Consider the following 12,651-nt stretch of genomic DNA (forward strand, 5'->3'; position numbering starts at 1 on the left):
AAGAAGGTCTGAAGCTCCCTAAGCCAGGACCCACTTTGGTAAACTACAGACCCTCTAGGTGTCATAATTCTGGATGAGAGTGTGACAGGAAGAAGCATTTCCCCCAACCGCTTCAGATCAGGTTGCTTCAGTTCCAAGCTGATGAAGAAAAGTGTGTGATTATCCTGTGATTATTATCGGGATGGACCATTAGGGGGACTAATTGAGGCCTGCAGCGGTAGAAATGGACCACAGTGACAACCCAACTGCAACCCATCCACGCAGCTGCGAACACCACCTCCTCCGACTGCTGTGAAGAGAGAACAAGTCACACTTCCTGGCTTTTGTCGCCATCAGTCACCCTACTGTCTCAGTTAATGATCATGCTATGATTCACATCAGCACACTGCACTGAGCTCACAACAACAGCAGCAACACATCCCTGCAGCTCACGATGAAGATGTCCTGTGAGCCCTGTGACTGAATTCCCTCGTGTGCCTCCATCTCCCCTGTTTACCAACAGAGGGGCCAACCAGGAAAATCAAAGTGCTCTTTGCTTTCACTTGTGCAGGAAGCTGGAGCGAAGCTGAATGCCAAGCAGCAGAGAGCGGCACAGCTGCTTGGCCATGTGCAGGGAAAACAGAGATAAATTACACAGTTTATTAGGGGTCAGTACCTCACGCTTGATTTGTGACATCTGTTTAATAGTGGCTTTAATTTGCTTTAAACGCATCAAACTAAACTGCAAGATAGTTGCCCCCGGGCGATGTCAAGGAAAAAGAAGCTGATAGGACTGAAATCAAAGGGTTTGAGTCTTGAGAGATCAATATTGAGTTTGTACGGGATGTTTTTTGAGGGTTTCTTAAGAGTACAGACGTGAACCAGGTGTCTGAACCAATTTTGCTGCAGCAAACCACAATATATTTCACCTGGTTTTACTTCTCGTTGGCGAAGCAGATTCACTTCCCATCTCTGATCTCATCTTTTTATACAATACACCACAAATCGAGCTAGAAATGTAGATGGGGAACAGAAAAAAATTATGTTTCCCTTCTCATAAAAGCAGAAAAACGAAGCTGCGTTTAGTGATGTTCAGGTTAACGCCCTTTACATTCAGTTGTACGAACATAAAAAATAAGTGCATCACTTAATTAACCCCTATCACTGTGTTTCCAGTGAGCAGAATGAGCACTGATGCCGTGCCCTGCGCAGGCTATCATCATCATCAACACTGAGTTTATTAAGTGTCATCCTAAAAAAAGCCCATTATTATACCCACACTAATGTTAGGGAGGATTCATTCATTCAGATTCTCGATGCTGTAAAATAAAACAAAGCTAAAGGGGTGTTGCAAATATTTGTCAGTGCCGTTGCCTCTCCTACTCGAGTGTTTAATACCTGATTCTCCAGATGTCGAAGGCACAAAAAAATAGGTTGGTTGCAGTTTCCTGTTTTCAGAGTACATGCAGAGATTTTTATAAAGAACGTGTGTCATTTTTTAAATCTTCTTTCAATAACTTGCTTGTCAGATGTTGCATGCCGTGATGAGGTAAATGTATGTGAAGTAAGGTCTCTCCAAATTGAAATACAGTATTCCCTTAGATTATGCATTCATAGCTCCATCTTGTCACACATTCGTCTTGTTTGTGCTCCCACACGATACAGAACGCTGAATTTCAATCTTTATTCGTGACATATTTTTGTCATGTTAAATTTAGAGATGCATAAACTCAGTCCTGGCGCTTCATTGTTGCAGTGGGAAGTTTTTTTATAGAGGCCTCCCTTGTACAGTATCTGCTCATAACTTGAAACAAAAGAGGAAGGGGTTCGACGAGGAGGCAGAGCATGAAGGAAATTACCCTCGGTTAAAGTGACATGTCATTTCCTGGTTTGCTCGCTTGCCGTTGGAAGACAAGAAGGGAGCGAGTCAGACGCTGGTGCTGGTTTGGTGTGATGTGCAGCTTCTGAGCTGCTGGCTGAGGACTACACTGAAGGCTCATCTGAGACTGGGTTCGCAAGAACCTGGCAACCCTGCTCAGCCACATACAATGAGAGATGGACTGGCACATAAAACAATGCCAGTTGGTAATGTACATTTGACATTAATGCAGCATTAGAAAAGATGTGGATACATAGTGTTTTCAGAGTTAACCGCATTAGTTTTCCATTTCTCTTTAGCAGAGGAACTGTGGCAGTTAGATGCAAGGAGCTTGAGCGTGTAGATAAAAGTATGCATGTTGGAGCACAGTGCTTTTAGGTTTGGCTTTTAAAGTAACCTACATCAACCTACAGCACACTTAACATGGCTCGTTTTTTGCTCACCCGCTAAGGGGAAGCACCTGAGTGATTGTTATACCATGTGCTCTTTATGGTATTTGTGTACAATGAGTCAGTCGGTCTGAAACAAATCAAATCTCGCTGCACGCTGCCTCCTCTGCAGAGGCTGCATCAGAAATAAGTAACTTCTTGCAGGCTCAGCTAATTAAAATGTTCAGCTTGTTCCGTCACACAACGCATCGGGGGAACATTTCTAGACGTTCTGTGTTTTGCAATTTGGAACGGGGGGTTCTCACGAGGAGCATCACGTTTCCCAGTCATCAGGACTTCTTAAAGATCGTTGGGTTTTTATCTACAGAAGTGTTCTCCTGGAAAGTTTAAGTCGTTTGTGTTATTTAGTCTATGTGAGATTGAGAGATTGATGTGAGGAGGGAAGAGTGGCAGGATATGTTGCACTGCAGAGGCTGATTAAAGCCGAGATAACGACTGTTGTATGTAAACATCCTCGACAAATGAAGCCGCGTTAAATGGCAGTGAAAGGACACAGTGATGCAGGAACATCTTGTTCGAGACAGTGGCCTACAGGGAACAGTTGTTCTTGTGTTCTTGAGTTAACTTATGACTGTGAGCTTAAGAAAGAAAGGAACATGTCGATTGAGTTTTTTCTTTAAACCTCGCTGTTTCGAAAAAGGAAAGAATTGGCTCATGCGTTCCTCTCTGTGAGTTACATCTCTTCGCAACATCCTGTTACAAAAACAGGTCATATGGTTTAGTCAGTGCCATGTTTTCAGCCACAGTGTGTCACAGATAAAGGCTCGACCTTGTTTACGTAGCAGTGCAACATCCAGAGAGAGCATACAGCATCAATACGTACCTATAGGAAACGTCTACGTACGCTGATCATATGCCTCGAGGCGCGAAAGGCGACTTTATTGCCTCACGTGCTCTTTCCTTCCTCCTGCAGAAAGATGTGAGCTATCTGCAGCAGTGGTTGGAGGCGTTCGTGACGTCCTTTGAGAGGCTCATAGATGTGCAGTCACTGGGTCCTCGACGGTGAGTAGGAACACTTGTTTATGTTGCACACACACTACACGGCCAGCAGCACCCACTGGTTTCTATTCCCCCAAAGCAGGATGACCTTTGACCCTCTGTGGAGATATGGTTTTGACATGTTTATGTTTTGTGTAAACGCAGCCTCGATTACAACGCCCTTTGCCTCTTTGCCGCTGCCTTCCCTCCCCTCCGCTGTCCTCCCCACTTGTCTACTCGTCCTCCCCTCCCTTCTCGCAGGCTGGAGGAGTGCAGCTCGGAGGTGCCCTTGCTCCCCAGGGAGGTCCTGGTGTTCCTCAGTACGCAGCTATGGGACAGTGCGGTGCACCTCTCCGGCGTCGGCGAGCACAACATCAACACCCCCCATCCCCTGCTTCTCATCAAGTTCTTCATCATTGTCTGCAGGTGAGGGCCCACCCTGCTGTGCAACAACACTTCATCATCATGACTGTAAACATGGTACATAGTGGAACCGTTGTTGTCATGATAATAAGCAGCGGCGAAAAGGTTAGTGCTGGACTACATCTCCAGATGAAGCTCGTTTAACATTTCATCTCTAATGCGCTTGAGGAGCAGTGCAAAACATGTCTCCTTTTTAAAAGTTGTGGCAGTTCTCCTACTTGTCGAAAGAGAAATTACACAGTCAGTTGCCTTCATCTACAAAAGTTGACTTCTACAAAATGAGCTCATTTGCTCTTATCTTGCTTCAATTACTTTTAAATTAAATAATAAATCTGTACCAAGAGAGAATGATGATAGAGGGAACCAGATTATTTGCATTTTTTCTCTCTTTTTTTGATTGATTGATTGATTGATTTCTGGATCAAAAAGACATAAAATGGTAATCCAAAAGGATGACATGCAAAAGTGTACAACTTATTTCCAGCATGGTCCTTGGTGTTTACACATAAAACAACTAAACAAGAGGCAGACACAACACAGAACACAAAGAAATAAGAAAAGCAAAACAGATCTAAAATATCTTATTCCATAAAATCTGCTTAACCTGTCTTTTAAAAATTCCACTAGATGATACGAGTTGAGTAGCAGTAGGTAAGCCATTCCGTGCCATGATCCCAGTATAAAAGAAAGAATATTTACCTGCATTATTCACTTTAGGTATTAAGCAGGAACAAATGCTAGCCCTGGTGTTATGCCTATGCTGTGTGTGGACCATGTTTATGTTGGCATTTAAGTAGTTTGGGGCCTTACCATTAACAATGTGAAACATATGGTTCAACTTAAGTTGCTCAACTCTAAGATGAACAGGTAGAAGGCCAGCTTTATTAAACTCCTCCCTACCAATATGTGTACGAGGGGGTGCATTTAACAGGTACCTAAAAACATTGTTTTGTAGCACTTTAAATTTGTTTTTAAGTTTCACAGTCAACCCAGAAAACCATGCAGAGCAAGCAAAATCAATGTGACATTGAATCAATGTCATAGCCAATAATTTCTTTACAGTAAAATCTAAAAACCTTGTCTTACGATATCAAAACTTCAATTTACAGGCACATTTGTCCAACATTTTGGCTGCAATGGATTCACCCATAAGTGATAGATCCAGAGTAAGACCCAGATATGTGACATTTGATCTAGACACAATTTCAGTCCCATTACACATCACTTTTAACACATTTGATTTTGCCAACTTCCTTTTAGTACCAAACAAAATTGATTCGGTCTTGCCTGGATGCATAGAGAGCTTATTGTCTATGAGCCACTGGTTGACAGATTCAAGCTCAGCACAAAGAGTATTTTCAATGTCTCTAATATTACACCCTGGGACAAGTAAAGCAGAATCATCAGCATACAACAACAATTTGCAATGAACGAGCCTTGCGGCACCCCACATACTATACTCTGAGGTTCAGAAAGGGTCCCCTCAACATCCCACACCTGTGTTCTATCTGTTAGGTAAGACAAGAACCACTTGAGAGCTAAATTGTTAAAACCCATGCACGGTAATTTAGAAGTTAAAATATCATGGTTCACAGTATCGAGCGCTTTTTGTAGGTCAAGGAGAAGCATGCCAACATAGTTCCCCTGATCTAGATTCTGACGCACATAGTCAAAAAGATGGAAGAGACAGGTGACAGTGGAGTGTGCAGCTCTAAAACCAGACTGGAGCTCATATAATAGATCATGCCTGATAAGATACTCCTCAACCTGTTCATGCACAAGACGCTCAAAAATCTTTGAAATGGTTGACAGGATAGAGACTGGCCTATAATTCCCAACATCAGCTCTGCTATTTTTCTTAAAAAGAGGAACAACCCTAGCATTCTTCATGTCATTTGGGAAAACACCCTGATTTATGGACAGAGTAATGACATGGGTGAGTGCTGAGGTTACTAGATGTAACCTCAGCACTATCCCTGAGAAACCTGGAGGGGATAAGGTCCAAGACAGTGGCCTTATTTACTGACAGGGAGGAGAGGCACTCTCTTACTTTATACTCTGAGACAAGACTAATTTCAAATGCATCAGGGGAAACATTTTTATTTCTATAGAACGAATTAACAAATGCTTTGCCATATTTATCAGAAGCACCTGGCAGTTTACTGACCAGACTGGCAGCAATGGTTGTAAAGTACTGATTAAAGTGGCAGGCAATCTGCTGCTTATCAAAACACATCTCATCATCAATTAGAAGTGCAGCTTTACCAGACTTAAATTTGGTTTTAGCTGTAGATCCCATGTCATTTTATTTTTCCAGAAGTATGATTCAGGTTGTGCAAAGCGACTACAAGTCAGTGTCAGGAAATTGTAAGTTCCCTGTGTTCACTTTAATTACGTTCTTACCTAAGATTGCCATATTGGGTAAACATTAAGCTGATTTTCCTAACACTAAATTGCACGAGTTTCTCTCTGCTTCCAGGAATATGGAGAACATTGACCCAGACAAGACCCCTGGTTTTGTTTTCGAAACCATCAAGCTTTTGAATTTCTGTTTGGATCAGGTAAGGCCCTTATAAACTCAGTGATTCGTGATAGCGCTTTGCTCAGTTTATCATGCATGCGCAGATTATTTAGTGCTACTCTAGCCAAACTATACAGAAATGTGATAGACAGTGTAGAGGCCAGTGAGCCTATGCAGAATATATTCTGTTTACATTATGTGACATCACCACATAGAAGTTACAGAACTAGTTTAGAGTGAAAAGAGAAGTGGGTGTGTTGCTGTCTATTGGAATGTGTTGTATCTGCTGCGTGCTAAAAAAAAATATGTCAAACACAGGTGTATCTGCGCTGAGGCTGAGTTAAAGATAAGTGTGTGTCCAAACTTTATTTTTGTGCAGCTGAAGACGGGTGAAGGAGAGCAGTCCTCACTGCAGCTGGTTGTGCAGTATGGACTTGTGTTGTGTGAGAGTCTCTTTGACCCTTATCAGACGTGGAGGAGACGCCTGGCAGGGTGAGTGTGTGCTGTGTTACTCTGTCTGCATGAATCTCCTGCGTAAGTGTGTGGGTGGTGGAATTTAGTCAGACAAAGACCAAAAGACCATCTTATGCATTTAACATGTTGCCCAACCTTTTGTGATGTGTAACAACACCCAGTCTTGTTGGCTCCCAGCCTTGAAGTCAAGCCTCATTGGTGCCGGCAGTATTAGCGGCAGTCACTGACTGACTAGGCGTGATGTGAGTAGGAGTCAGCGCGGTGACTTGAGGCTTTGTGTTTTGCAGGGAGGAGGTGAGCTTGCTGGAGAGGAACAAGTATAAGTTCTCCCCGTTGGCGTTGCCAGACGAGCTGCCGGCGCTCTTCCATGGTGAGACGCTCCCTTTCATCTGCTGTACCGCTCTGATATCCGTTCGACCTCACAAACCACAAGAATCAAACTGATCCCAAACACAGCTTAGATCTGTCATCTTCGACCCCAAAAACTGCGACTTTTTGTTTTCTCCAAAAAGTCAGAATTTTAGTTTTGGGCTGAAAACTAAATTATTCAGTGTGTAATTATCAGGTTATCAGTCCAAGCATTTCTAATTATAAAAGCCCATTTGATCAGCGAGCACTAATCTATAAGCCATGTGGGAAATCTCAGGCGGGCAAGTTTCAGTATGTCCAAATTTTAGGAAGATTATAGCGTAATAGCAGGCTTTAATTAGAAACATTAAGAGCTAATTGCGTAACACCTAGCCAATCAGCAAGGCTCATGCTTGTCTTAATGACGTAACTCTGAATGACAGAGGTGGAAATACAGGGGAGTGTTTTCCTGAGTCACTGTACCATGATCATGTATTAATTTATTTATTTATTTATGGTGAATTTATTTTAGGGCCAGCGGCAGAATGTAACTAAGTACATTTACACAAATTGTATGCATGTACCTTTATACTTCTACTCCACTACATCTCTATATATAGGAATCTAATCTCAACACTGACTGTTGTTATTTTGTAGCCATCACATTGTGCAACCAACATTTACGTACTTTAAATGATCGGTTAAAGCAAAAAACTAAGTCTTCATTTTTCTTTGGATTTGTATCTCTGTATTTGACAGCCAGTGTTGATGTTTTCTGTATTGTGGTTAAGTGATGGCTGTTCCTGCCTAACGTTGTTTCTTGGCTCGAACACATGTTCACAGTAAGTCTCCGGAAAAGCGAACAGATCCCAGAGCCCCTCACGCTCAGATTGGTTCATCTCCAGGGTGCTGTCATCAGTGGAGGAAAGGTCTGCTTCCCTATCTGTCCTCTTCTTCACTGATTATTCTGCGGTCTGTGAAAACACTACAAGTGCACGTTAGACCTGATTGCAGAGGAGTGACTTTGTCGATATTTTTTCAGAAGAATGGCCTGCTCTCCATCACCCCTCACTCTGTTGAGGACCTGTTCTCAGTTCTGCGAGCATGGTGCTGTCGGACCTCCCAAGAACCCAAGAGCATGGGGCTCCCGCGGCTGACCTTGCAGTGCCTGACGGCGATGATCCACCTCCTTCACTCCAGCAGCCCGGCAGAGCGGCAGGTGGAGATCAGGACCATACTGGACAGCTACTTCCAGCTCCTCAACTGGAACCGTCCACTAAGCAGTGAGGAGCAGGACAGGCAGAGCTGGGAAGGCGGCCTGATCGCCCTTCAAAGCCAAATGCTAAGTAAGAGAGTGTCCACAAGGTCTCAAGTCTAGCTGAATAGAATGAATTCCTCTCTCAATCAGTATGGAGGCCAGATAATTGATTTCCCCAGTGTCTGATAAATGAGTCAACATCCTCTTTGTTGCCAATTTTAGCTGCTGTTCCTGAGATCCTGCAGTGCTCGGACAGACCCGTCCTTCAAGCTGTGTTCCTTAACAACAACTGCTTTGAACACATCCTCAGGCTCATTCAGAACAGCAAGGTCAGACCTCTGTACATCGACGATGTGTTTGTCTGCTCTGTCAGCTCTTTATTTGACTGTCCTTCTGTCATTTGGCCCTCCCGTCAGTCTGTCACCTTTTTTTATTCATGTCATGTCTATTTCCTGTTTCATTTGCCTGAGGTGCCACATCTGCTGTCCAACCTCTTTTCTATTTTGTCAACATGAAATAACCCAATTTATTATACAATGTATTTGCTTCTAGTTTTACCTCACAGAGCTACTACACGAGTCCCTCTACAGCTGTAGGGTATGGAAGTGGATTTCCGCCATTGTAATAGGAAAAAAAGATCATTATAGTGACTTCATGTCTCAAATAATGACTTAGTATCTCAAATAATGAGTGAATATCTCAACATAACTTGTTTCGAAAGTTTCTTTTGAGATACTATGTCGTTATTTCAAGAAAGGTTGTCATTATAATGAGTTATAGCATATTTTTTCCATCATATTGGTAGATAGAAGCTTCCATTGGCAGGAAGACCATGATCACTTGTGTCCATTACGTCTCACAGATTACCTTTTTTTTTTGCCTAACTGTCTGACTTTTTGTGTTGTGTGTGTGTGTGTCTCTGTGTGTTTGCACCTGCGTGTGTAGCTCTTTCAGAGCGACAGGCGCAGGCTGGAGCATGAGGTTGTCAGTGACCTCACTACATGTTTACTCTCAGAGGTCGAAGTGGACCAGGTACTTTCCCCAACTTGGTGTTGATATTGGTCTGTCAGCAGGAAACTCAGCCTTCTCGCCACTTGTTCACAGCTCTGAGCTATTTAAACAGGAAGCTTTAGGCAGGAAGTCTGGCTCACACTCACTTGTAAATAAAGCAGGTAGCACGGCATTACATGATAATTGTCTGGAGTTCCCTTTTCATGTGTCTCATCTGCCCATCTAGAATGCGATGCTACTTACAGTCGTATGTCGTTACCGTTACCGCTAGCTCTGTGCACGATGGAAAGTTCAGATTATTAACTGGAGGATTACGCTTTGCCTGTGTGGGAGTGTTGATTTAACTCATGCTCATGATTAGAGGCTGAATTCCCTGTTGACAACACTGGGCAAGAAGAGCATGCTGTGTTTTTCATGGTGCATGAAACGGTTGTTTTTTCTCTAAGCATGTCTTTCCTTCTTCTCCTCGTATTTTGGCTGTTGTGTCGTGTGACCGGTTGTGCTTGTACGAAAGACCTGGCTCGTGTCCTGGGGTTTGATGTTGCCTCATTTCCAGCAATAGTTTTGGGGTTGCCTCAGTCTCTCCTCTTTTATTTTTTTTTTTTGGTGGTTGGCTTTGGTTTTTGCATGCTGGGACCTATCAGTAATTGACAAAGAGGCAATTGTTTGGTGACTGGTACAGCAGTTCACTTACTTTGAGCCAGTCTGCTCCAATAACTGTGGAAATGTGCTGTACTTCCTCATGCATTTTACAGATAATCAGGGCAAAAAATGCCTCATTCATTCATACGGTGGAAGATTTCCTCTGAATTTATTTGTCTCTCTTGTGATGTTTGAGTGTTCACTTTTTTGGGGGGGGTTTGGTTTTGACTCCTGTTCTTGCACATTTGAAACTCTGCAATGCCCCAATCAACTAGAACTCCTTGTTTTGATGTAGGTTTGGGACAAAGGAACAGACAGTATTACAGTCCATGCTTTAGGAGTCCTCACAGCTATAATGAGTAACTCGCCCAATGCTAAGGTAAGACCCTTGTGACCTTCTTTGAACGAATCATATAACCCTAAAATCTTTGTACATTGAGAGTGATGTCAAACATTTGCTTCTAAAATGTAAGAATTTGCTGCTTTTCTTTGTTATTTATAATAGTTAATAAAGAGTTTTGGTGGTTTTAGACTGTTGGTTGGATAAACAGAAGCAATGTGAAGAAATTGGGGTGAACATTTCTCAAAATGTTTTGACATTTAAAAAACGACTGATCAGTTAATCATGAAAACAGTCTGCAGATCAAGAATGAATGATAATGAAAGTAGTCGTTACTTGCAGCCCCACTGCACATGTATCATAATAAGTATGTTATAAATCCTACACTGCCAGCAAAAATTAGAGCCAGATGAGGAACGCTGTTTTCATATTGTATTCCTCTCCGATGTATGGAAGTGTGCCAACTAGTTATCCCCTGTGGAGCAGCTTTCTCTAGCCTATTTCTGTCTCCTTCCCCCCCTAGGAGGTTTTCAAGGAGAGGATTGGCTACTCCCAGCTATTTGATGTGCTGAAGAGTCAAGGTCAACCCACCAAACGGCTGCTGCAGGAGCTGATGAACATGGTGAGACACACACTTCCCCATTAGCCCCACTCAGTGCGGAGACAATAGAAGTCAATTCCCAATGATGACCTTGTTCCAGTTTAAATTGTGTTGCTAGTTAACCTGTGACCATGTCTATGTCTTACCTTCACTGTTTCCGTCCCTCTCTGTCTCCAGGCGGTGGAGGGTGAGCATGCCCATGCCCATCACCTTGGCATCAGTAACGACCAGCCTCTGCTGCTGCTCCTGCAGTGGCTGCCTGACCTGTCGGGTCAGAGGGACCTTCAGCTGCTGGTGGCCCAGTGGCTTGCTGCTGTCTGTGGTGGCTCTTTGCCCTGTCGCACCATGGCTGTGAAGGCGGGCATGGTGGGGGCTCTGCTGCAGGTGCTGTCACAGCCCCAGAATCTGGACAGGCTGTGTGCAGACGCCCTGCTGGGCCTCCTCCAGGACCTGGGCTCCCTGTGTCTGAGGCCAGAGGAGCTGAAGAGCCTGCTCAGACTGCTCAGGGTGGATCAGGACAATGGCGGAGTTGTGGGGAAGGTGCACCCCTACTGCTCTCGCAGTATCCGGGTGCTCTCAGCCATGGCGGCCAGAGAAGGTCAGGACAGTGCATTGCAGTACTTCGATCTTACGCCCCCCATGGCAGGTATTATGGTGCCCACGGTCCAGCGCTGGCCAGGCAGCGGGTTTGCCTTTCACGCTTGGCTCTGCCTCAACATGGAGTTCTCCAACAACCGTAAACCTCCTCCCACAGGGGCTCAGCATGACATGGGGAAAGGACCACGCAGGAAACAACTCTACAGGTAGAGAGATACGTTTTCAACGTTTGATATTAGGGATGAGTGAGTACAACATTATCTGTGTCTGGATCTGTTCAATCAACTACATTTTCTGTATACGTATCCATACTATTAATGGATGAGGCTTGTTTAGCATGCTAAGCAATGAGGCTCGACCCACTCTGGTCCAAAGCCCCTGTGCTAGTGGTGAAACACTAACAATGCCTTGGTGCTCTGAACTGCTAGTCAGGACTGCTAGCTGCACGGCTAACTGAACTAACAAGCTAATGGCGTTTTACAGCTTTTGACAGAATGTGTTTTCTTTTTGGAAAGTTTCTTCACAGCGAGTGGAACCGGGCTGGAGGCCTTCTTCACCATGGAGGGTGTGCTGGTGGTGGCTGTTTGCACTAAGAAAGACTACATGGCCGTCGCACTGCCTGAGCACCCACTAGCTGACTCATGCTGGGTGAGTTTGAACACAAATAGTTCAGCTCGGATTCTGTCCAACATTTGTCCACATTTAGCCCGTCTCAAACAAAAATAGATTTGATCGAGGAGAAAACAACACATCATTCTTCATGAGCGGTGTTGTGTGGGCCGGTGACCTTGGGGCATAATTATTGTGGAAAATTGAAGAGTGTACCTCCCGAAGAGACAAGTCCCTGCAGGAACTCAATCAGTACGGTTGAATTAAAGCTGTCAGACTGTTCTGCTTCAGTGTCTCAGTATAAAAATGTACCCTTTTTTTTTTTTTTACTGTAAGTGCAACCACCAAATTTGAACTGTCCAGTGTTGACACAGCAGAAAACCTTTGTTCTCTTTAATATCTTCCTCATTGCAGCATTCAGTGGCTATAGTCCACATCCCGGGCCGTCGTCCATTTGGTCAGAACCTGGTCACTGTTTACATCGATGGCGAGCAACGTATCACTGCTCAGCTTCGCTTTCCATCCTTCAGTGAGGTGACTAA

At 43.9% G+C, this 12,651-nt stretch overlaps 1 protein-coding gene across 2 annotated transcripts in view; it reads left to right on the forward strand.

The window, feature by feature from the left end:
* The window catches only part of nbeal2 (neurobeachin-like 2), a 43,438-nt gene that overhangs the window by 5,216 nt on the left and 25,571 nt on the right, over positions 1 to 12,651 (forward strand). For both annotated transcript variants that reach the window (XM_030394306.1, XM_030394307.1), the window contains exons 2-15: positions 3,221 to 3,309; positions 3,547 to 3,711; positions 6,188 to 6,269; positions 6,609 to 6,721; positions 6,991 to 7,073; positions 7,895 to 7,980; positions 8,094 to 8,397; positions 8,532 to 8,638; positions 9,255 to 9,341; positions 10,258 to 10,341; positions 10,826 to 10,924; positions 11,081 to 11,706; positions 12,016 to 12,148; positions 12,524 to 12,643. In XM_030394306.1, coding sequence (XP_030250166.1) covers positions 3,221 to 3,309; positions 3,547 to 3,711; positions 6,188 to 6,269; positions 6,609 to 6,721; positions 6,991 to 7,073; positions 7,895 to 7,980; positions 8,094 to 8,397; positions 8,532 to 8,638; positions 9,255 to 9,341; positions 10,258 to 10,341; positions 10,826 to 10,924; positions 11,081 to 11,706; positions 12,016 to 12,148; positions 12,524 to 12,643 — 2,178 coding nt within the window. The remainder of the gene's footprint in view (positions 1 to 3,220; positions 3,310 to 3,546; positions 3,712 to 6,187; positions 6,270 to 6,608; positions 6,722 to 6,990; positions 7,074 to 7,894; positions 7,981 to 8,093; positions 8,398 to 8,531; positions 8,639 to 9,254; positions 9,342 to 10,257; positions 10,342 to 10,825; positions 10,925 to 11,080; positions 11,707 to 12,015; positions 12,149 to 12,523; positions 12,644 to 12,651) is intronic.

The sequence above is a fragment of the Sparus aurata genome, chromosome 17, assembly GCF_900880675.1.
Source record: "Sparus aurata chromosome 17, fSpaAur1.1, whole genome shotgun sequence".
In the NCBI taxonomy this organism is placed as follows: Eukaryota; Metazoa; Chordata; class Actinopteri; order Spariformes; family Sparidae; genus Sparus; species Sparus aurata.